The 27,127-nt window shown below is 34.2% G+C and overlaps 1 protein-coding gene across 1 annotated transcript in view; it reads left to right on the top strand.

Moving 5' to 3' along the window:
• The window catches only part of LOC121441141 (5-hydroxytryptamine receptor 2C-like), a 242,323-nt gene that overhangs the window by 109,133 nt on the left and 106,063 nt on the right, over positions 1-27,127 (top strand). Inside the window, exon 3 of the mRNA XM_041642276.1 lies at positions 23,915-24,019. Coding sequence (XP_041498210.1) covers positions 23,985-24,019 — 35 coding nt within the window. The 5' untranslated portion in view covers positions 23,915-23,984. The remainder of the gene's footprint in view (positions 1-23,914; positions 24,020-27,127) is intronic.

The raw sequence follows: 27,127 nt of genomic DNA, 5'->3' as shown, positions 1-27,127 counted from the left end.
TCTATCAACCATTCTCCTGGCCATGAGATATTGACATGAATGCTTGACGTTGACAGGAATCATGAATAGTGTTCTAATTAAATATGAAAACAAGGCGAAAAGAAGCCATTAATGAAAACATGTTGATCTTTTACACAGTGAGTAATTATTGAAATATATATGCTTCTCTATCTATGAAAAACAAGGCAAAAGATAATCTAAGCAGAACTCCAGTATAAAAACCTGGTAACTTGTGTTCAAGACATAATTTTAATCATTTGTTCAGCATGGCTTCATTTTTTTCCTGAAAGCTATAAAAAGGAATATTGTTTTGTTTTTTTTTTTTTAACTCAGATTTCAGAGTGCCTACATCAGCTTTTTTCCATGGCAATAAGATATTGTTCATCCATGAGCAAATAAGATAATTAATAAAATTGATTATTATCTTTTACTGTTGAAAGCTTGAAAGGGAATACATGTAAACTACAATGTACCTTTTCTTCTGTTTATTAGTGATTTACATATGCTTAAATACAGGGTTTTTTCACAGAATTTCTTTATTTTCTTCACTTTTGTGAAGACTCAAAATAAATTCCATCTGCTTGTGCTTTATAAAACCCTGGGTTATATATATTACAAGCCCTGTTAATTTTATTCTACAGCTAAATATTTATAGGACAGCTTTAGTACTGAAGTGTCTAATAAAACGTATACAGAGAGATCATAGAGCCCACCATTTAAACGCTTAAGTAGGTCATCTATTTTATTGTTTCATAAGCCTAGTGTAGCCCAGTTGACCCTCATTCTCTTTTACACGCCTTTTAAGATATGCCCCAAACAAATCACCTTAGGAATAACAACCAAATCAAGGTGATTTATATGAAAAATATCAATTGAGACTAATATAGCCCACAAAGTGATTAAGTTTGGATGTCGTTTCCTATCTTTGGAAGAATTTATTTGATTGACAAATGTGGTTTTCCTCCTCTGTCAATTTTGACCCAGTTCAACATATGGAATGTTTATTGATGGTTTCCAAATTTGCACTATGAGTAAAAATCACAGTTGTTTTGATTCTACTTATATTTTGAGATATTTTCTTTTCTTAAATTAATTGGGTATCGTGTACTTGGAGTATTTGACACACAAAAGACAAGAAAATTTTATTTCAGTTACCTAAGTAGGTCACTCATATGTAATATATAGTTTTGCATTTTATCAATAGAAATAAAATATTAATGATTTACAAAAATATCTTTTATTTAATATATAGTGCCTTTATAGTCATCTGATTAATCCTAAAATGAATTCAGGAAGATAGTTAATATTAATCAGATGTTTAGTCTTCATCTCAGTATCTAAATTAGATCCAGGATTTACATAATGGATGCTCCACTTAGCAACACAGTGTTGACTCCCAACGCATTTTCCAAAGGAGTATATAAAAATCTGAGTTGAGCTAGAAAACTGCATATATATTTCAGTAAAATTTAATTACATGCACCATATATTCTCCAACATCAACATTAATGACTGGGATTTTTTTCTTATGTAAACACACACACATCATTATCAGAATAAAATATTTTTGTTCAAAAATGACTCTTTTAATTTGTATGTTTTCATGAGTTTAATAATCTATAATAATCTCATTACTTTTTCTTCATAATGGCAGCTTTCTGGAAAGCTATACATATGCATATAATTGCACACTTCCTAATATCCTAGCCTAGGTATTCCATTAACTACAGATTTAATATTAATCTGTTAACAGAGTTTTCTGTGTTGAAGGCAATGGTATTATAGGGACAAATGTTACAGACAATGCACAAAATGTCATAACTATTTCTCTTTTTTGTTCATTTAATGTTTTCCTGAACTGCTCTTAAGAAATAATTCTCTCTTTTTCAATATTAAACTTTTAGACTATTTGCAAAGTCTTAATGATTGACAATATTGGAGTTGAGAAATAATTCTACATTTTTCTTGATACTGTGTTTTTTATAAACACAAAGTCTACCCAGTTGTCTGTTTGCATTAAATATGTTGAAATCAATACTTATGGCTGAGACTTGGCCAGGTGCTGTTTCTACCAGTTCATTTCATTCCTTTCTTGTTCCATGATAGAAATATTATGTTGAACTCAGTAAATATTCCTCGAGGCTGCTACCTGAGTCCCCTAAAGTTACTTGCACTAAACATATTTACCATCCATTCTTCTGAACTCAGTTTGTAGAAAAACTGCTTCAGGTCACTGAAAGAATATTGATTTCTGCTATGATTTTTCATGTTCTATTTTATCACCTTTTGACAAAGACTGCTCTTTTTATATACCAATCTCCAGAAGTCTGCAACTAAGTACACATGTGTGACAGACAGTGAGCAATGAAAGAACGTCTTTATTTAAATGGGCATTGCTGTCAGTAGTTTTTTCTACAAAATTATATGATTTCTTTGCTTTTATTTTAATAATATTGTCATGTTTAAAAGGTTTCATGAGTTCATTTCTCATCTTTTAACTCATTTAATAAAAGGACATCCATATTTGAAATACTGGGAAAATTAAAGCCCTGCTAGAGGTCAGATGGTCTGTAATACTATAAGATCGCTTTGGAGGTTTACGTTAAAGTAAAACAATAACTTTTAATCAATACTTTATCATTTTTAATACTATAGAAGGAGACTGTTCTTTTGTTTCCCAGCTGCCCAGAGCCGAAAATATCACACAGAAACTGTATTAGTTACAACACTGTTCAGCCTATTAGCTCAGGCGTGTATCTAACTCTTACATCTTAAATTAATCCATTTCTAATAATCTTTGTAATGGCATGAGGTAAGTTTCTGATGTCTGTCTCATTTGGCAGTCCAAGCAAGAGCAGTTTCCTGCCCAATTGGCTATCCTTGTCGAATTGAAGGCAAATTCCATAACAAGTTTCTTCAATGCCCATCATCTGCTGGCAGTAATTGGTGCTGCCAGGAGCAGACATGTCTCACTGTCTCTGAGAAACCCTCTAACCACTGTCATATCTAACCCTCTAAGATGAGGAATAATTTATTCCAGTGGGGAACTTACCTATAAATTCATTTTCTCTCCAATAAATTCTTCAACAAACATTATAAATTCTAGGACTAATAAAGGTGTGTGTGTGTGTGTGTGTGTGTGTGTGTGTAAAAAGACGTAGGAAAAATAACACACACATACACAAAATAACACACAATATACCCTTTGCTTTCCCTAATCCTGAGAATCTGCTTTTCTTAACCAGGTCTTTCTTAAATTCTTCTACTTCATCTTGCATGCCTTCTTCTACTTAATAATTTTGTTGTAATAAATACAAATTATTCACTTTAAAATATTTAGCATCTACACTTATATATCAGTGACTTGTTCAGCCATCATCAGAGAGGCTTCCTCTTTTTTATTTATTTATTAAAATTTCCCACCTCCTCCCCACCTCCCATTTCCCTCCCCCTTCTCCTTCCCCTCCCCCTCCCTCTCCAGTCCTAAGAGCAATCAGGGTTCCCTGCCCTGTGGGAAGTCCAAGGTCCTCTTCCCTCCATCCAGGTCTAGGAAAGTGAGCGTCCAAATAATCCAGGCTCCCACAAAGCCAGTCATGCAGTAGAATCAAATCCCAGTGCCATTGTCCTTGGCTTCTCAGTCAGCCTTCATTGACAGCCACCTTCAGAGAGTCTGGTTTGATCACATGCTCCATCAATCCCAGTCCAGCTGGCCTTGGTGAGCTCCCATTAGATCAGTCCCACCATCTCAGTGGGTGGACGCACCCCTCGCGGTCCTGACTTCCCTAGAACTGCTTCCTCTTGCAGCAGAGGAAAATGAATACAGAAACCCATAGCCAGATATTATGCAGAGAGTGAGAGACTATGGAACATTCATCCCTAAGTGGAATGTGTCCATTTAATCCCTCCCCTCAGAATTCAGGAAATCTGGAGAAAATGAGGTAGAGCCAGAGAACAACTCCCTCTAAATCAACATGAGCAAAGCTCATATGAACTTACAGAGACTGAAGCAGCAAGCACAGGACCTGAAGAAGTCTGCACCAAATTCTTAGTGTATATATTATGGCTTCGAGTTTAGTATCTTTAATGAGAATCCTTAATGTGTGAACAAACGAGTGGGTCTCTGATTCTTGTGCCTTCTCTTGGGCTCTTTTCCTTTGATTGGCTTGTATTAGCCAAATACAACAGAATGATTTTTTGTTTTATCTTACTATTATCTCTTAGAAGCCTGTACTTTTCTAATGAGAGAGGAAAGAGAGTAGATATGCATTGCAATTTGAGGGGAGGTGGAGAGGAATGGGGAGGGAAAACTTTACTCAAGATATAATATGTGAGAATTGTGGTCTTGTGATACCTTAAACTCAATAAAAAAAAAACATTTTCTCAGGATCCCAGTGCAGTAATTTGATTTATTGAGTCTTTTTAATACAAGGAGTTAGATTTTGCATGTGCTTCTGCTTGAGTTTTACCTTCCATTCCTGTGTTGTAACAAAATCGTCATTTTTTAAAACAATTACTAAAGGGGTGTTCTAAGCTTATTGACAAAAAAAAACTGTAGGAAGTGGAATCTTAGCTATGTTACTTAAAATCATGAAATTTACCTATGTTGTTTGTGTAGAAAATAATGCTGTCCTTCAACAAAGAAACCTGAGGAGAAGTTAAATCACAAACCTGAGGGAAAGTTCTTATGCAAATAGCAGTCATTTAATTTAATTTCATTCATCAAGTTCAAAGTCATTTCAGTTGGATTGTTTGAGACTCTACCAAGCACTTCTGCACAACCAGATGAAAAGAATCTAATGATCAGTGATTACAATGTGGTTCGCTGTAGACTTCCTTCAATTAATTATCTATGGCCCTTTATTACAAAAATCCTAAGGTGAATAGAAAATGTTCATAGTTGTTTACTAATGGGTTTCTATGAAGTTAATCTATAAGGAACAGTTTGAAATCCTATTAAGCTTGCTAACTCTTTGAGTTGTGTGTGGCATAAGCAAAGCTTAGTTTTCAAGTGTTCATTCTCAACAGAGCCATGCTCTCTTTGTCATTCCTCACAATGAAGATTTTAACTGATTGCATGTTTCAAAAGGAATTGCAGCCTATTCTGAATTTGCAGTTCATGAACTGGCAGCTAGGGATTTAATTTCTCAGAAGCTCCCCCTAAGTATGTTCCATTCGTTATCCAAAGTCTTAGATGAGGTTCCATTTGTGTGTTACCAGATAACTTCCTGCCCATTTGCTTTGGATCCATCAATGCTTTACCTAGTTCCATATTAAGCAAGCAGAGCCTTATAATATTTTCACTTTCTTTTGTGCTACCAATTTAACAATTCACTGAATTGATCACTTAATTTGTTAGTCTGCAGCAATCTGTATAAAGTGACTTCTGCTGTCTTGGTGTAATTTGGATACATTTTTTATTAATGCCTATTCAAATCCAGAAACACTTGTTTTATCTTTTTTTTCCCTAAGAAGAAGTATATGCAACTTACAATTCTTTCTCAAATATCTTTTTCTTCTCAATGTATCTTCAGAAAAGTCTGAATCTCAATCTCACATTTCCACCAAGTAGAGTACTTAGGAAAATCAATTAAATAAATTAAAATGCAAACGATTGCTTCATAAGGAGGAAATAGCTTTACCCAGCCAAAAGGACAGGCTTCCATCTGCTCTGGCTTGCTGTTTTTCTGTTCTTGTTAATAATTTTATTATATATTTATCTATCTCATGTGTCTATGGGATCCAGCATATGTGTGTAATACTGCCTATGTGGAGGTCAGAGGATGACTTGTAGGAATCGACTCCCTCTTTACACCATGTGGATTCTGGGGCTGGAACTCAAATCTTCAGGCTTGGCAAAAACTTTCTAGATTGACTGAGCCATCTCTCTGGCCCAAATTTTTCTGTTGTTCTTCTCTGTTCCTTACTGGTATTTGGTTTAGGATCTACTTTGTACATCATCCTCATTCCTTTGTTTCCTTATACCTCTTAAAGAAATGTATTGATAAATAGTAGGTATTTTTTATCACTCTGTGTCAAAATACTAAAAGTATGGATATTTGCAACACTAGGTCATTCTACATCAGATGCCAAAGAACAACTTCTGAACTCCTTACTTAAGGTCTCACGGTACTGAAGTAAAGATAGCAGATGAGCTGAACTCTAAGGAGGCCCTGGAGCAGTGTTTCTCAACCTTACTGATGCTGTGACCCTCCAACAAAGTTTCTCATGTTGTGGTGACCCTCAATGATAAAGTTATTTTTCGCTACTTTATAACTGTAATTTACTACTGAATTGTTTTGTAAATACATGATATGCAGGATTTCTGATATGTAACCCCAAACAGGTTTCAATCCACAGGTGGAGAACTGCTGCCCTGGAAAAATACCTGGCCCCATGCTAATTAAAAATGTTAGCAGAATTGAGATCCTTAGGATTATGGAACTGAGGTTCCTATTTATTCCAGTCCATTGCCTATGGATTATCATTTTATTGAATCTCCACATTATAGCCCACAGTTGTCTTCTAGCTTTAACAGTCTCACCGACATATACAGATTGTGGGGCTTATTAAACCACAGCATTTATTGCAATTTCCTCCAGGAGTATGGATGGGGGGTTATTTACAGAATCATGGGTGACTCAATGGCAGCTGCATGTCCTTTAAATCTTGTTAATGCTTCATTGTACAGTAACTTGCCCTTTGCTTCATTAGAGGTCATTCTTAGTTTTGCCTACCACACAAATCTATTATAATACAAAGTACTACAGAAACTTTAATAATATTGATTGATACTGATAGCAATGAACTACATTGTACTACTACTAATCATACTACATATATGCACATACACACACTGAAAGGGAGTGTTTTGGGAAAGTTCATTAGATTATTATTTTTGCAAAAAGTGACTCTATTTAAAATTGTGTCATATTTCATTAGCCAAAAGATGGATTTCAGCTACAAAATTTATGGAAAACAGTATTGTTTTTAAAGGAAAGTTGGGAAATAAGATTACTTTATATTTCCTTTTTGGAAACTCATTTGTAATTTTTTTTATGTTCTGAAACCTTTTCTATCAAAATTGGTATGACATACATATGGTGTGCTCTCTGTCTTTTTATTACAGTAATATGTATAGGATTCCTCTCTTCATTGTTGTCTTTATTAAGTGAATATCTGAATTCAGAGTCAGCAAGATCTTGTTCTTGTTGATGAGGTTGAGTTTTGAGATAACATTTCATTATGTAGCCCAGACTAGCACTCAGTTTGAAATTACACTTTATTCTACAGCGCACTGAGATTACAAGTGTAGATGTATGTGTATGCCAGAACGAGTTTTATTATTTTAAAAAAGGCTCAGGAATTTAATTTAAAATTATGACTAACAGGTGCATCTTACATTTGTTCCTGTGTCATCAAAGAGCCCACAAGTGACCATTTATAGTAGTTATCGTGGTAACCACAAGATGGCAGTACTAAAGTGAGTTTTGCCCGACTGAAAAGCAACCACAGATTGAACTGTGAAGTGTATTAAGTACTTGCATTTTATCACAAATGCTTTGTACTTTTTTATGATTGCTCACAAATGAAACAAATATTAAGGCTGTATAGTTTTAAATGTTCAAAGTTCTGAGTATTCTTTTAGAAGTAGTCATTGTGACTTTTTTCCTTTGAACTATGACTTTTTACTCTCACCAGCCTTTCACTTCAACACCGTTTAGTGTCGTTGAATCTGCTGGACTTGATTATGAGACAGAATTTTCTCCTAAAAAATTTGATCCTGATGAAAATTTCTTAAGAGTGATTCTTTCAGGTCAGTTAGTTTTCTAAAGGAACCATAATTGAAATCAAGCATGTCTGGAAGCCTAGAATATAAGGAATGCAAAGCTGTCATCAGCTGCTTAAGAGAGGTCAAGGGCTGGACTACCTGAGACCTTATCTCAGAAAACCAAACCAACCAACAAACTTCTAATTGACTAACCAATGACATTTAAACTCTGTAATTGCACCCTGCCCGTCCTTCCCCTTTCTAGCGCTGCCCACAATCTGACAATACAAAGCTGATGCAATTATTTACTAGCATTGGACTTACTTCTTTATACAGAAATGAAGACTATCGACTTTGCCTGTCACCATGGCTCCAGCACTCAGAGCAATGCCTGCCATACAGCAGGCACTAAACTCAAAATTATACACTATGTTAACAGGGGGAAATGAATATAGAGATTTTGTATCTATCCCCATCAACTATTTTTTGTTAGATATTGCTCATATTTAGATTCATGTGAGCTTTCTCTTCTGCACTGCCAAGACAAAAGTTCGACACAATAATTCTGGTTACAGTCAATTTGAGATGTAGGTCAGCTCTGAAATTCTACCTCCATACCATTGTACATGAAAGTGCTAAATTTTTTTTAAAAAAATCTTCCAATACCTTTATTTTTTACACAAAATGAAAAATCATTCAGCTGCCAGCCAATATGTTCTTTCTTGCAACTGTATTTTCTATGATCCATCTGATTTCATACAACCGCCAGTTCTTTCATTAAAATCTAAGATTGCAGTCACAGATAATGGAACACTAACTCTCTTATGATTCAGTTTTGAAATACTTGACAAGATAGGTGATTTTCTACAGGTTTGAAGGAATACAAGTATAACAAGCATATCTCTTCACTCATACAACAGTTTATTCTAGCAAGTGATTTTATATCCATTCATATGTTTCTCTTTATAGTGATATTATGTAATATGGCACAGATATTCAATGACTTGGATTACAAATTGTGTCTAAGTGTTAGAGTTAACTTGATATATGAAATCATTTTGAATAGATGCAATGACAGGCAATTCTAGCTATTTGTATTAAAGCAAATAAAAGTTTAATTACACTATAAAATTTGATGGGTATAATGCACCTTGTCTATTTAATTTTTGTTGTTTTCTGTGAGTGACAAACATTTTAACAAAGTGGAATCCCAAAGATTGTCTTGTTGAACGTACTTGGATAAACAGAAGTACTTCAAAAATAGATACGGCATGCTCATTTCTTTTAAATATTCTTGTCTTGATGTATGAATTTAAAACTCAAAGAGACACTATTTAACTCTTTTATGCTCATTTCAGGGTTTAAGCACCCTGCACAAAATTTGCAAACATTGATTTGCCTGGATGTACTATGGGCTTTGTCTTCTATATAACCAGCTGGCTTAAAATAACCATAAATATAAGTCCATCATTTTTCGCAAGTAGTAAAAAGAAAAGCAGTAGCTAATCAATCTTAATTTTTGTATAGCATAATAAAATATTTTATTTTGTGATGATCATTTAATTCTTATTCCATTAGCTTCAAAAATGTTTAAATTTGTAAGATTTGTGTCTGTTAGTGTTTTTAGTTTATTAAAAATAGCCAAATGAAAGAGTTCTTTATTATTAAACAAAGAGAGCAAATTTAAACTGTCAGTGACTACCAGCCAGAAATCTGGGCTTCACCTCAGAAGAGAAATATCTAAGAACTATATATCTGTATATATTAAATTCAGTGAAACTCAAGACCTATTTTAAGTGTCTATTATTATCACATAGAATCTTCTTGCAAGTTTTTGGTCTTCTTGATAAAATAATATTTAAATGTGTTTAAGAGGAGTTTAATGTAGTAAGAGAAAAAGAACTGAGTGGCAATAGAGGATCTTGGCAGCTGGGAGAAAGGAAATGGGGGAACAGTAGAGGAGGAGTTAGGCAAGGGGGATGAGAAGCAGACAACTGTAACTGCAGTAGCCCCTTGGAAGACACTGTAAGCACAAAGGGAGAAAAAAATGATGGGGATGACCAGAGCCTTTGATCCTTGTTTGTACTTTGAAAAGACACATAATTATGTCCCTCTCAATGTCATGTGTGTCTTTGGTGTGAAAGTAGCCCTCCATCCTTTTTGATTAAACAAAGAGGAAATATTTAACCTCAATATTACCATGTTTAACTGCATCATCAGCTGAGCATTGGTGAGTGACTTAGAAATCAAGGCATGTCTAAACTAGAAAGGAATAATAACTAATTAACTAACTATACATAGTATATAAACAGTTATATAAATCTAAGTATATATGCTATACACAGTTATTAATTAGTTTTTAGTTAATTAACTATATATAATTATGTATAAATTAATATATATATAATTGCTGCCTTCCATTTTGTTTGCTTTGGATCAGAAAGAAATAACTTATAACATAACAACATATGCTGCTGTCATTGTCCTTCTTGGTTTTGTGAATTTGGGGCCAGTTTAATGCTCTTGTCATTCGGTTCTTTCTTTTCCCCTTTCAGTTAGTTTGAAGAAGCCTGTGGGACTTCATCACTTACTCAATACTTGACAACAGGTCGTTAGCAGACAATGGAATATTTTCCATTTGAGTGTTTGAAGTCTGTTTCTTTTAATTACTTTAAAATTTCCTGTTTACCAAGACATGACTAAATTCTGATCGTGCCATTTGTTTCTAAGGAAATGTGCTGGTATCCCTGCATCTAAGACAATGCTGAAGAAACAGCTGTAAGGGCATTTCATACCCTTTCTTCCTACCTGGCACTGTCCTTTTGAGAATGTTTAATACAGGGGAGATCCCTAAGAGAATTTGTACTTAAAGGATAAAGACAATCATTTAGATTTGCAATGTACTTTAACTGTGTTATTTCCAGGAGAACATGATATCAAAATATCTAAAAAATATTAATAACAGCACTAAAGACTATTAGTTGGAAAGTATGTGCTTGTTATTCCAACTAAATTGCTGAATATTGTGGATTTCTGCTAAGGGTGGTTATAAGGTAGACATTGAGAAGATGTGGGTGACCAGAGAGTGTATCTATGCTGCACCAGACACTGGAAAGCTAGATTTTACCACTACAAGAAATGCTTTCTTGGAGCTGAAGAGCTGGCTGAGTTAGTAAGAGCACTTGGTGTGCACGTATGAGGAGCAGAGTTCAGATCCTAGCAAACAGGTGAAAAACCACCTGGCCTCCCTTATCTATAACCCCATTGCTTGTACACCAACACACAAATCTGTGCATATACCACACACACACCACAAAGAAATACCACATCACACATATACATACCGAAATATAAACCACACACATAAAACATAATGTCTTCTCTTATGAGTAAGTTTTTTCTCATGATGCAATTAATTCCTGACTAAAAGGGCCTCTTTCTATATGTTAGAGTGTATTGGAGTCCATATCACTTGATGGACAAGGAAACCCTGTTGCAGTTGTAGTCCAGTACAAATGTAAGCAACTCAAACTTAATGATGTTAAGATTTCTTTTTTTAACGATACTATTTTTTCTTTGAATTTTTTAAAATAAGTTTTTTATTACTGAAAATATGACCCAACTTTACATTCTTTCTCAAAAAATAAACAAAATAAAAATTCAATACAAAAGCAAAACCACCAAAATCATTAAAACATAATAAAATAACACCCAGACAGAAAATACTGTAACCAAAACACACACACACACAAATAAAACCTGTGAGGTCCATTATATGTTAGTCAGCTACTCCTGAATATGAGGCCTGTCCTGGAATGGTTGCTATACCCAGTGTCACACCATTGGAGAAGGCTGATTTTCCCTTTTTCCAGTGTTGTAAGTGACAGTTAAGTTGACACACTTTACACTAGTGTCTGCATATTTACTAATTCATCCATTTGATAAAATATAAGAAAATATAATAAGATAAAACAAAAACTATCACATCCAAGTTGGAAAAGGCAAGCCAACAGAAGGAAAAGAGCCCAAAAGAGAACAAGAATCAGAGACACACTCATTCACACACTCGGGAGTCCCATAAAAATACAAAAGTGCAGGGGGAGAAGGAAAGAAGAAAGGAGGAGATGGCTGGCTGTGCCAACGGATGGCTTGTTCCAGGGTAAGTCTTTAAAACTTCATGGGGTGTGTCAGTGTGCAAAGACAGCTCTTCCTTCATGGTGCCATGGTCAGGTTCGCCTATAGTGATGAAGCATATTCCTGCCTGCTGTAGATAATGCTTAATAAAATGGAGGTAGACTTTTTAAAAAGTGTGAAGTGTACAAGGTTGAGTGATATCAAAAGATAATTTTGGATGGTAATGTAAGCTATTAATGAAAGTAAATTAGGTTCAAGAGTATGTTCTCTGGATTTGTCAAATGCAAATGGACTAGACATTGTTGATGTAGTTATTGCCTGTATATATTATATATAGATATTGTGCTGATTGTATATAGTCTTTCTTACTTAGTTATTATAGTCTTCTTTTTTATTTTAGACAAAAAAAACCCTCTAAATTGGAAAACTCGTACATATATGCGTGCTTAGGACCTGGTGCTGACTCATGCAGGCCCTGTGCAGGCTGCCTCAGACTTTGTGAGCTCCTATGGGCCTTGCTCAGTTTACTTAGAGGGTTTTGTTCTCCTGTTGTCCTCCACCCACTCTGGCTCTTACACTCTTTCTGTCTCCTCTTCCAAGGGGAAGGATCTTATCAACATTTAGTGGTGTATCCCAAGGTCTGGAACAGCACCACACGTATAGTGCCTTTTAAACAATTGCAGTAACCACATACATTATTTTCTGCTACACTCTACTAAATGTGTTAGCTTTTAATGTGCTAAAGTGAAAATAATTTTCAAAATCTGTAGAACAATACTACATCATAAATTCTCTTCATTGCATTATACTAAGTCACTTCACATCACTTCATCATGCTAGTATATCCGCAGTAATTATAACTATTGAGTTTTGCATTTACAAAGCAGAGTCCTTCAGCTTAAACCTAAAAAAAGATGGTCCATTTTCACATTTTTTTTAAAAAATATAATAGTATGTATAACAACAATGACTATAATTTATTACATACTGAAAAGGTGTATGTTTATGTATTTAGCTGTTTTTAAAATTATTTTATTATTCATAATTAAAATATAATTATATCATTTCTCTTTTCTTTCCCCTAACCTTCCCATACTCCTTGCTCTTTTTTAAATCTATAGCCTCTTTATACTTATTCTTACTACATGCATGTATGAATGTGTATGTATAACATATATACATATATACTTTTAAATATAACCTACTTAGTCTGCATAACATTAGTAGTATGTAGGTGCATGTATTTTGTTAAACATAATTATAATTTACTCAGCATTAGATGCAGTTTAGAAAAATAAAGCACTATTTAAATGATATTTCTCTGATCACAAGAAATACAACTTCCTGAAATAAAAGAATATAGTACCCTTGACAGCCCTAACACACATGATTTAGGTGGGCTACAATGTCATATGTGAGACAAAATTTTCACACTGTATCCCAATGGTGAGTTATAGTGAATATATTTCCTTTATAAAATTTTGAAGTGTGTAGAGGTTTCAAATGGGTAATGAATACATCTAATAAAAGTTCTTTTCCAGCCTATTTAGTCACTAATATTGACAAATTATTCCCAGCCATGCATAATGGAACCAATTGCCCCTCAAGGTATTTATAAACAGTACCAAATTAGAGCTATGGCTTATAATAATTCTATGGCTAAATGAGTCTCTGCTTTTGTACTTTCCTGGAGAGCGTAGATGATGGAGCTTAAGTCCTCAGATACTGTTGTTAAGTGGGAAAGGTGGTACTGACCAAAAGACTAATATATTGTTATTGGAAATGTCAATCACCTAAAGGTAACTTTTCTCATTGTGTATCATCATGACATCTATTCCATAAAAAGTCGTCCAAGAGGAATGGCACCTATAGCATTATTGACAAAGACAAATATTTTATTAAGAAAAACACAACATTTACATTTAGAACATTAAAATAGTATTTTTGTTTTGTTTCCTTCTGTTTGTAACAGCAAAGCTTGTAGTACGACAAGGTACTTAAAAATAAAAACCTGAGGATGCCTATGTGTTTGTCTTTGGATTCACCTTATTTAGCTTCTCTAGGAACATGAATTATAGGCTCAATGTCCTTTATTTATGGCTAGAAACCAAATATGAGTGAGTACATCCCATGTTCCTCTTTTTGGGTCTGGCTTACCTCACTCAGGATAGTGTTTTCTATTTCCATCCATTTGTATGCAAAATTCAAGAAGTCCTTGTTTTTTACTGCTGAGTAATACTCTAATATGTATATATTCCATACTTTCTTCATCCATTCTTCCGTTGAAGGGCATCTAGTTAACCTTCATCAGGCGATGAAAGGAGACAGAGACAGAGACCCACACGGGAGCACCGGACAGAAATCTCAAGGTCCAAATCAGGAGCAGAAGGAGATGGAGCACGAGCAAGGAACTCAGGACCACGAGGGGTGCACCCACACACTAAGACAATGGGGATGTTCTATTGGGATCTCACCAAGGCCAGTTGGCCTAGGTCTGAAAAAGCATGGGATAAATCCGGACTAGCTGAACATAGCGGACAATGATGAATACTGAGAATTCAAGAACAATTGCAGTGGGTTTTTGATCCTACTGCACGTACTGGCTTTGTGGGAGCCTAGGCAGTTTGAATGCTCACCTTACGAGACCTGGATAGAGGTGGGCAGTCCTTGGGCTTCCCACAGGTCAGGGAACCCTGATTGCTCTTGGAGCAGATGAGGGGGGGGGACTTGATTGGGGGAGGGGGAGGGAAATGGGAAGCGGTTGTGGGGACGAGGCAGAAATCCTTAATAAATAAATAAATTAAAAAAAAAGAAAAAGAAATAAAACAATACGCAGCCACAAAAAAAAAGAAGCAAAAAAAAATAAAAAATAAAAATAAAAACCTAGGTTAGTGAAAAGGTTTTTACTTTTAGGAAGCAATGTTCTTCATGCTACAACATGAGAGTATATCTCATTTGGAACATAAACTAACTTTCAAGAAACTTTATAATACGCACATAATAAAATGGATAAGAGTCAATATTTTTCTTGGACTGCATCTCTAAGACTTTAATTAAGAGGATTCTGTAATACTTGATTAATCTATTACTTTCTCTTTCCCATTCTTTGCTATTTCACACTTCATCACACAAATCTAAAATTGTGAGTACATTCTTAATAAAACTGCAGTACAATTATCATATGCAGCAATCATCTTATTTTCCAAAATATTTTCATCATTTATTCCTTTTCTTTCCTCCATACAATGCATCCCATTTTCCTACTTCCCTTTACTTCCTCTCAAATCCACAGCCTCTTTTTTTAACCACTGTGTTTTTCATATTTGTACATAAATATATAAACACAAATGGATACCATTGCTTTAAGGCATGTGTTTTCAAAAATGACCACTTGGTATTGGATAACCAATTAGCAGACTCATTTCTGGGAAAGTTGGTTTCACTATCTTTCAGCATTCCTTAGTAGTTTCTAGATGTGATCTAACACCCTCACAGAACCATATTCAAATTAGTTTTTATTTGTCTTTTTAAAATTTGAGACAAAACGACAGAGCATGGTAACAGCTCCAGTTAGTCCATGTTAGACTATGAATCTGTGTAATAGCAAATCGCATCTCCACTGCACTTGAGTGGAAGGAAAAATCGAGACTGATTTTATATAGAATAATCTTGCAATGAGATATAATAGCAAGTGTTGCTGTTACAAAGCTTCTGTTATTCCACAAATGGGAACATTTCTCCAGATTTTCAGTTATCAGTCTTCGACAGAGGTTTTAATATCTGGCAAGGCAATTGGAAAAAAAATGATTGAACATATGTAATCACTCAATGGCTTTGGAACATCATGACACTGTTTTGCCTTATGAAGTTGTGGTGCGTTGAAAGGAGATGACTTGAAAAATGTGCACTTAAGGTATATCTGTTTCTTTCACCGCCTCCAACAAACATACACAGGCATGGGCACACAGGCAATTACTCACACATTGAATTCATAAAGAAAAAGTTTTGAGAATTTGTATTATTCCAAACTTCTTACCATACTGTATTTGTAAGTTAAAGTGTATAGGGGAGGAGAATTTACAGATTTCTCTATGAAACTAGTTAGAAAAAAATTAAAGTGAATATGTATTTATTATATGTTATTTGAAATTTTAACTTTAAAAAGAAGTTTAGAAATAGACATATCTGTCACTTCTAATGCTGACAACATCTGTTGCAAGGATAATGAAACAAGTGCAAAAAATGAGTGTTTTCAAAATTGATCAACAAACACAGCTCCTCAGGTTGCGGTGACCACCAAGCATAAAATTATTTTCATTGCTACTTAATGACTGTTATTTTTGCTACTATCATGAACTGTAATGTAAATATCTGTATTTTCCGATGGTCTTAGGCGACCCCTATGAAGGGATCATTTGATCCCCAAAGGACTGACACACATGTTGAGAATCGCTGTTCTAGCTGAACTTTAAGATAATAAAATGTAATGTGAATTTTAGTGTGACTCAACACTGTGCAGTATTGCTTAAAATACACTTTTCAGTAATTATTTTAAGCAAAGTATGTTTAAAGTCAGAAAAATCACAAATTGTTAATTTTGTCTTAAATTTTTTTCATGACTTGATATGATCTCCTAACTCTTCCATCTATGAAAGTAGAAAGAACAGATGCTAAAGACTGCATGCACATTGTTCTGTAGGCTGTTTGGGCTGCATAATGAAAAGATTCCAAAATCACTCTCATGCTCCTTTTAAGTCAGGATGTATACTCAAGTGTATCTCATGTGTTACATTCAGTTAGCAATGACAAGAAGATTCTACCTGTAATCTTTGATTTTGACTTCATAATGACATTGGTGAAAACACTGAGACCCAAAGAAGTTTGATTATTTATTCTAAGCAACACACCAACTGAGTAATAAAGTCATGTCTGAAACCATACCCTCTCCTACCCAGTCTAATAGCCAATTATAGGATTTTTTATGTGATGTATTTAAAATTCAGATTATACAAATTCAATCTGCTTACTGAATTTCTGTATTTCTCATACATCTTTATTGTTTCCAATGAGTCTGTTTTGTATAGGTATTGTCACTAACTGGTGTCTTAAAAATATTTTCTTGTAATATGTTATACAACAGTGGCAGAGATTGTTTTTCCTTAATGTAGAATTGAAAAACCAGAAAGACTAATCAATTCTTTAACTCCAAACTAGTGTTTTTGTTCGTTTCTTTCATCTTTATCCAGGAGTGCCTAAAGCTGCGAAATGAAGAACTGTTGGAGAGATGAGGAGTTAAGAGTTCATTCGGCTGTCCAGATGTATCCAAGTACCCGACCATTTGGCAATAAATACATCTGGGCAACTGAGTGAACTTTTCGCTTTTCTTGACTCAGCTGGAGCTTCTACAACATACAAGGCCTGCTAGACAGCCCAGACTACCTGATTTCTTTAATCAAATGAGACAGGAAGGAAGAGCTCCTTGTGCATGAAAGGACTTCATTGTAAACTTTTGTACACAGCTATGTTGGATTGATTGTATGTACCTCACAAAATTAAAATGGATTTTGTTTTAAGCTTGTAAAACTATCAGTAAATAGAAAAGTATTCTCATCAGTGATAATTGTCAAGTGCCTATATTGCAGTGGGAAATGACTGACTGTGTTTGTGATTAATACTAGCTAGGATAGCCTCAATCTATGGATACACACAGCTATAAATCTGTCTGATATATTACCTCTAGTTACTCTTTATCTTACGATGAAATTTCAGTTCATTCACAGAAACGATACACCCCTGACATGTTTATTGCGTGTCTATTGTGCTAGAATGCAAACTCTATTAGAGCAGGGTTATTTCTGCCTTGCCTTCCACCCCATGGATGACATCTTGTGGGGCACCGAGCACATAATGGGTAATCAATAAATGCTTGAACACAGAAAAATTTGGCTGTACAGCTTTCAGTTTTGCAAGTCAGTTGGAATTGATCTCCAACACAAACGATAACATATGGTTTCTCCCTTCATTCTGATATTTAGGGGTCTGTAGTTTATTTTGCTATAAGGATACTTAGGCCAATATAATTTACGCAGAATTCTGCTACTACCTATGGAGAAACAGTTTCAAACTGCTGGGAATACTGCCCACTATGACAGATTCCCTCAATGTTTGTTACTACAACTGTGGAATGATTTGCAATAGCAACTTGAGTTCTATTAAATTGGGAACTATTTTTGGAGTATTATTTTAGGTGAATGGATTAGGTCTTTTGCTGTAGAACTCTTACTATCTTAGGTGCTGTGGTTTGGGGGAGTTCAGTTTTCCAGAGTCTTGTTAAATGTTACAATAACTGCTTTCATTACGCCTAGGCCATCCCAACACCACAAAAGACAAAACCTTTAACATATATCAAGCAGAAGAATTTAGAAAACACAAATAAGAATAAAATGTTTCATTTTCAGTCCTAGAACGAGAGGAAAAGTTTTATTTGCCTCAACACTCATTAGTATTTTCTGGGCAGGAGAGTGGCAGAGTGTAAGTACCAGCAAGAATTGCTTTCAAATTGAATAATCATGTTAGTGTTATGAGATCTAATGAAATGTCTAGAAAATACCCCAGGTACCATTCCCTGAATGCTGCCCCCTCTGTTTTCAAATGAAAATTTATAAGCTCTCAAAACATATATAACTACATAGTCAGAAGTGTGATATTTCCCTCTTGCCACACTACTGGCAAGTGTCCAGTTTGACGTCTGAAGGATTGCATTCTAGGAAAAGCCTAGCAAAAATACAATAAGCCAACTGCATTAAGTCTGAGGCATAGATCGCTGACCTGACTTATTAAGAGATTTTTTTTTTTGTTCCTTTTCATTGATGTCTATTAGCTCAAGGCTATTTTGCCTGGTATAAAATATTATTTTCTGAAAGAGCAGATTGCTGAACAGGGAGGGTTTTAAAATTGCCTCTTTTGAACGTTGTTCTAAGGAACATCAACTGTCAAGCTTGTCAAACTGGCTTAAATATAGACCTTCCTGAAGACAAGAAACTAGATCATTTGATTCCTTATAATTTTTCAACCTCGGGAGTTCTGTGAATTCAAGCTTGTAGAATATCTTAGGACCTGAAAACTGAAAATAGAGTGTTTGGTTTTTGTTTAATTTCATAGAATGCTTTTGTAAATGAACTAACAATGTTAAAAGCTCCTATGTTTACTGTTAGGTCTCTGGAAATTTTTCCATCAAATCATAAAAATATTACATGATGTGACTATTCAGGGCAAACATGGATTTTTAGAATAAAAAGTGTAGGCTTCATTGCAAAATCTTTATAGAACATTTAAAATTGAAAGGAACATTCATGCAATATGCCCTAGGCCTAAGGATAATTTTTGGATTACATGAGTAATCCCCAAACTGTTATAAATCTGTGCATGATTATTTTCTTTACAGGAGCAATATGAACATTTGTGACTAATTCATTTTTGATATAGTCATTTGCTGAAAGTTAACTGCATATAACCAGAAGAAAGATTTAATTCATGTTTAAGTCGTGTCAGTTTTATATGTATATACAGTATATTATGATAATATTCACTGTTATTACATTTTCTATCCCCTCCCTCTCCTGCAGTTCATTTTCTTTCCAACTAGTCCATCTTTTGGGTGGGGGGTTATTTTGGTAACATGTCTAGGGCATGTAACTACAACTGCTTTGTCTCTCTGATTATATTAGGACTTGCCTAATATTAAGGCACTGGTATGCTGATTACATTGATCATGTCATATTCGGAAGAACATTTCATGGTGCTCCTCCCTTGTCACTAATTCTGATCTTTATACCCCCATTCCATGATGTGCCAGAGGGAAACATTTTAAATTATAATATATAGTTTTTGAGCATTGAAAATGACAAAGTCAAACCTTCAAATGCAATGTCACATATTCAGTTCTTAAATAATTTACCATGCACAGTCATACAGGGGTGGGTAAAATGGCTTAGTCAGTAAAGGTGTCGACAATCAAGCACAATGACCTGAGTGAAATCCTCAAGGCCCACATGATAGAAGAAAGAAGTGAGTTCTAATAATATTTCCCTCACGTCCACATCTTTTCTACGGTGTGCATGTGAATGTGCAATCACACACAACACACACACACACACAAATAAAATAAATGAAATTAATATAATTCAAAAGTAATCATCTGCTAATTGTGTATTCTACAGCTTAGTAAGAATTCCATCTTAGATTTATTCTTTTCAAAATGGGTGAAAAATAATGTGCTGTATCACCATATGTAACTGGAGGTTTCTTTCCCACCTATCAGTTCCCAAATAACCATTCTGAGGCTTAATATTAACTGCAAACTGTTATGCTGTTGGGTCAGGCTTATTACTAGTTAGCCTCTACATCTTAAATTAGCCTATTTATATTAATCTATGTATTGCCATGTGACTGAGGCATTACCTCACATCTTCCCTATTCTTTTTAGTTTTATAACTTCAACTTTTCCAAGTCTCACTTACCCCTCCCTTTAATCAACTATTTTATACATTGTACTTGGCTAATTAACTGAATTTGAAAGGTACACACATTTGGGTATACACACACACACTAAGGTCCCAACTTTTATTAGCCCAACTGTTTTAGCCTTGTTTTTTCATTATTTTTCAAGATAATAACTGCTTATGGCTTTAAGTATTTTGGTGAATTATATGGATTTTTGACAGACTGAAATTTGTTTCTGAATATTTAATGGCAATCTTATTTTGATTAAATTATTTTCAAGTGTTCACATGATTTTTTTGACCTATGCTAATGACAGGTATAAGCTATTAACATATAAGCATAGATTTAATAAACAACATTTAAATATAATGTTCAGTGTTTTAGTGTTTGGGTTTATGTTTAGATGTTAATTATTTAATATCTGTCATAAAATAATATTATTAAAAACTGTATGGAAATCAAACATTGGTTACTGATTTTGATGCTTAAGAGACAGCATGGAAAGGTTTGTGATTCATGTTGCATGAAGAAATAAGCAATTGATTTGAGTAGGTGCTACTAGTGATTTCACTTCCGTGACTTAGGATCCTATTATTATTCCATTGTTAAGAAAACCAATTAGTTTCAGGTTACTTTTTTTTTGTCCCCTCACACACTTGTGCTTAAATGCCCACAGTTTCTTTGGGAGTCCTATAGATTATACTTAGAAGGTAGTCAGTTCGTTAATTATCTTTAAAAGGAGTTTACAACACTTCACAAACACAAATCCTCCCAGGTTTAAATATTTGAACTCCCAAGTGTTTGGTCTGTGCTTATTTAACCACTAAGGTTCCGTTTTGAACAATGAGTAGAATATAAAAGGTGGAGATCAGAAGTATATTTTTGGTCTCTTTGATTCTCTTTGTTAGTTATTTGAGGCTTGAACAATTTTGTATCCTCCCTTTGTAATTCTACAAACACTAATTCTTCCAAGTACACAACATATAATTCAAAATGTCATTATATTTTATTATGAAGTAGAACTTAGGTCATAAAACTCATGCAACTTATTCCTCCTATATTGTGTTCCTAAACCACTACAAACACTTCAAGAGAATTTTCTATTTGGTTTAGTCAACTTTATGAATGTAAATTTTTACTGACTGTTTTAGTTCTCTGATAGGAAAAGGAAATTTTATTCTTGGTACTGAACAAAATAAGAATGAACTAAAATGAAACGGAGAAAACAAGTTTTAGCTTCATTGAAGAGACAATTTGGGTTTGAAGTAATTTTGGTTAATAAATTGGGGATATATGTATATAATAGATGCTTATGATTATTGTTTTCTTAATGAAATGGAAATACTTAAATACTTACTGTTTAATAGTTTATCTGTACTTCCAAGGGGAAAAGGACATAGTTGGCTAATTTTTAAGAAAATATAGTATTTTGTGAAACGATAATTGAATTCTACCAGGGCTAGGGATGTATATAAAAATGTTTCACAAGATCATAAACATATGAAGCTATAGCAAGTATAATTTCTATTATTCTTGTATAATCTTATTGAAACAGAGTGCATTTTACAATATGTTTACTCTTAATTATACTATTTTTCAATGCTTGAAAAATAAATATTAAAAAGGATATTAAAATTTTTAGCATTACTAAAGGAAAGGCTTTTGATATTTTAGAATAATAGAATTGAAAGGCTAAAAGACGTTGATATTTACTGTTATCCTTTTAGCATTTTCTTCATCACCTATTTCCAGATCTCAAAAAGAAAGGGGATTTATGTGTTCTGTGTTGGGATCCTATCAGATAAAAATTGCCTAACAGTCTGTTGAAATTGTTCTCTCACAAAAATTTTGAGTCTCTAGTCACTAGGAAGTCATATTTTATATATTCACTAGAGTAAGGAAATGATTTTGATAGAACTGAAAGATAGATGCTGAAAAATAAAGGTAGAACATATTAAATTGATAAACCAAATGACTAGAAAAAAGTTATGTTAAATGAGATGAGAAACAGGGAAATACACTTTATTCTAGTGAAATTTTACTTCCAAGCCTCTGACCACCAAAGAAAGATTATAAAGACAGTCTGTCATTTTTATATTCCTTAAATATATACATGAATTACATAAAATAGATCTTAGAGTGTTCTGCTGTATTCTCAAGTTATTTAATGCCCCCTGTCTTACACACATTTAAACACTCACACACACACATGCACACACACACACACACACACACACACACACACACACACACGACTTCTCATTGACAAATTGGTACTTGCAACTTAAAAAACTTAAAATTCTTGGCTCTTGAAATCTCTATATATACTTACTAAGAACACAATTATTAGTTACGTGTTTGGTGTAGCAAGATAAAGTGTAGTCAAATCCAAACTCAAAAACCCAGAAAGGGCACACTAGAGAATAGATTATTTTGATCTCTCTGGTCTCAGTTATGAATCTCTATGAAGAAAAATGAAAAGACAGCCATGTTACTCACTAGGACATAAATGACTTCCTAAATGTTGGGGTAAAGATAGATAGTGATAGACTCCACTCGACAAAGATGAATTTCTTCTGCAATTTATTCTCAATTGGCATTTAAACATACCTAATATAATAATAAGTGATGAGTAACTTAATGCATAAATATTTTTATATCAGTAACAATCCTTTGTAAGGCAACTTATAGAAATAAAAAGTATCCACTCTGAAATTCTTTTATAAATTATTTGAAGATAGTCACATCTCAATCCACAAAAGAAGCTTAAATAATCTTAATTTTGTTTAAATAATCTAATATAACTAACATTTCATTTTCAATTTTCCATAATACGTCATCTGCTTGGACTGATCATTATATTAATTATCTGCTAACTAGTTGTTTCATAGAGTGACTGCTATACTTACTATGGTAAACTTGACTGATATATTTATTGGGGTATAAATGTTGTTGCTGCCCTCTGGTGAATATTGTTGGCTAATGCAAAAGTATAAATAGAACTTTCTATATAAATGCAGATTGCTTCTTTTGGGGAAAAATAAAAATATAAAAAATATATTCATGCTATAAAAATTCTTGAAATTTGTTACAGGTTTTTTTCATTTTACTATAAAATGAAAACTAATTTTAGAAATGCAAATTAATTTAAAATTGTAGATGTTTCCTCAATGATTTGCAAATCTCTAGGATCTAATTGTAACTCCTTTCTCAAAACGCTGTTTTGAAGTTTTGTATGCCATAACAGGGGAATCTGCAGTAAAGTCACACATCACTAGACACTAGATGAGAAATTTTATAAGGATAGACGCTTTTGAGCTTGTAAATAAGTGAAAGAATTGTTCTTAGCCATTCTTTATTGTTTCTGTAAAACATGTTTGCCACTTTGTTAAATGGAGTACTAACCTTCTTACCAAATAATAAGAACATTTAAATTTATTTAATTGCTTGATATGCAACTTATGTGCAATTTTAACTAATGTTCTTTTTCTTTTTTTTTTCTCTCCTTAGGTAATGAAACCAATTTGTTAATTTCCAAATTCTCAATTTAAACCTGTGGTTGCTTAAGACTGAAGCAATCATGGTGAACCTGACCAACGCGGTGCACACATTCCTGTAAGGATTCTATTACTTATTTTAACAAAACAACAAGATTAATTATATGGTTATTTTTGTGATAATATAAAAATGCTTGCATATGACCAGACAACTCTATGACCTATATAAAAAAGATTAATATTTCCTATTTAAAATAATAAATGGGCAATAGGGATAATCATGCATCTAATCAAATTTTAAAGCTCTTATATGGGAATAATAGCTTCAGCTCAAATAATCCCATTTTTATGGCTGCTTGTATCATGGCTGAAGCTTAGAGAGGTTTTTTTCTTTTCCTTCATGTACGAATCAAATGGCTATTTATTATGGTACTGCATACCTATAATACCGAAGCCAGGATGACTGAGACATGATGGTTACAAGATTAAGGTCAGGTTAGGATAGACAGTTGCTGAAAGGGGGTGTTATTGTAAGTATCTAATTTTATAAAGAATAGTGGACGCTGCTAGAGATCAGAAGGCGGGGATTGTGGATGTAGCTGGACAGAACAAAACAATGTAACCCTGGAATGAGTCAGTAGTTGGATTCAACAGAATGTAATGTAAATGAGTAGTTAAAGAATCCGATACAAGAACAAAGTCACTGTAAATCTCATTTAACCCAAGCCTACTATTTGAGGAGTAGATTGTGTAAATTCTGAACAGTACTGCTGAGAAGTCCTGAATCCCTTTGCTCCTGTGCAAAATCTGAAAGTAATAGATAGATGGGTAGATAGATAGATAGATAGATAGATAGATAGATAGATTAGAGAATGATGATAGATCAATAGATAGATAGATAGATAGATAGAGTAGAGATAGATAGATAGATAGATAGAAAGATAGATAGATAGATATGACAGATGGTAGAAATTATGTTTTCAAGCAGGAAATTTTGAATGTGATTATCTTATCATTTTTATCAGGGGAGATGAGTGTGTTACAGGTTTTGTTGGACACACTTTAGGAGCTCACATCTTGAGAGAACATTTGTATTTGTTGCTTAAATAAATCAATATAGTGGAAATTAGTTTGAAATTTACAAAATTGAAATGTCCATATCTCCCTTGTCTTAGATTCTCACCAAGTTGGAAATTCCTACTGGCAGACTCTGTTTAAGGAAGAACATAAAAACATATATCTCAATATTAATTTCTAACTCTGTCCATGGGAGTCAATAAGCTGCACACATTACTCTGTTTTGTTCTTTATATTTTACTTCTTCTTTTCTTTTTTCATATTGTTACTAAAAAATTTACTTTTCAATTTACATACCAGTTTCAGTTTTTCCTCCCACCCCTTCTTCCACCTCCCTCGCCCTTCCCAACACCCATCCTCTCCTCAGAGCCCGTAAGGCCTTACTTAGGGAGTCAACAAGATCTCAGATAGCAGTTTGAGGCAGGACCCAGGCCCCCCACCAGCTGAGCGAGGTATCCAACTATAGGGAATGAGCTCCAAAAAGTCAGTTCTTGTACCTGGAATAGGTCCTGATGTGTATGCCAGCCCCCCTCCCCCATTCCCAACAGATCAAGCCAGGTAACTGTCACTCACATTCATAGGGTTTAGTTAGGTCCCAGGCTGGTTCTTCACCTGTCAGTCCATTGTCCATGAGCCTCCACTAGCTTGGGTCAACTGTCTCAGCGGTTTTCCCAATAATGCTATTGCTCCCCCCTTGTTCATATGATCCTACCTCCCTTTCTTCAGCTGAACTCCAGGAGCTCAGCTTGGTGCTTGGTTGTGGGTCACTGCATCTGCTTCCATCAGTTACTGGGTGTAGACTCTATGATGACAATTGGGGTAGTCACTAATCTGATTAACGTGGAAGGCCTTTTCAGACACCCTCTCCGCTAGGAGTCTTAGCTGGGGTCATCCTGTGGATTTCTGAAAATTTCTCTAACACCAGGTTTCTCCCTAACCCCATAATGGCTCTGTCTAATAAGTTCTCTTTGTCATTGTTCAAGGCCCTCCATGCTTCCCCCAACACAGTCTTCTCGATCCCTCATGTTCCCATTCCTCTCCCTTCTACCTCCCTCTCCCAGTTTACTCAGGAGGACTTATCTATTTCTCTTCCTGGGACCTTTCACACACTTTACTCTCAAGCCTAGAGTAACTCCTAGAAATCCAAGGTCGCAAATGAGGCAGGTAGTAGAAAGAACAAAAGTTTAAAACCAAAGCAAGAAACTGAAAACTGCAGAAAATTGCTTTGCAAATATGACAGCTTGGACATGGTTCTATAGAAATGAATGTGTCACAGCATCTTTCAAAATACATTCATAAAATTGTTTTGATGAGATCCTATAATTTCTTTTACATATATCAACACAAATGAACTTCTTATTGTTTGGTCACCAGACCCTTTAAGAGAATCTCCCTTTATTTCTCTCACAGCTTTCCTAAAGGAGAGCTCAAAGAAATTAAGATTTTAAAAATACACAAAATAAAACATTAAGTTGGCCTCTGAAAGATATGTAAGACATATTTTCTCTCATGTGTAGAGAGTCATCTTCATAGATTCACATAATCAATATGAACAAATGACATCAAAATAGATACAAAACTGTCTAAGGGACAAAGGGGACTAAAGGGTCAAGAGACAGGACAGTAAAGAAAGTGTATTGAGGTATTGGAGGGAAACATTCTCAAAGTACTTTACATATATAAAAATGGTCTTAAGTAATCTAACATAACAAAATAAAACAAAATTCTAAAAGAAAAATAACTATTACACTAAGTTAAATGATATTGTGTTGGGGGACTAAAGTGAACTTTTAAAATAGTCTTACACCAGACCTTACGATGGCCCCTGGTCCTGTTAGTTACTTGGCTATATTGCCTTGAGAAAGTGTTACAACCTTTTGTAGCTCCATTCTTTTTCCACCTACATAATGGTAATAAATCAGCACTGAACTCATGTGGGTTTTATATGTAACCAAATGTGATTATGCATATATATTCTGTTAAACTATATGCACAACTCATAGCAATCACTCAGTAAAAGTTAAAAGACAAAAATTGAAATGATGAGAATGGAGGTAGTCATGGTCAAGGTAGTTGGGAGGGGAGGTTATTTTAGAGTATAAATGTTATGTTGTGTGTAAGCGAAGTCTGATGTTCTTTTCTTTTCTTT

Source organism: Microtus oregoni, unplaced genomic scaffold (assembly GCF_018167655.1).
Source record: "Microtus oregoni isolate MIOR12 unplaced genomic scaffold, Mior012 000073F_ref0000255, whole genome shotgun sequence".
NCBI classification, from domain to species: Eukaryota; Metazoa; Chordata; class Mammalia; order Rodentia; family Cricetidae; genus Microtus; species Microtus oregoni.
Note: the sequence above shows the minus strand (reverse complement) of the source record. Positions and strands in the feature narration are given on the sequence as shown.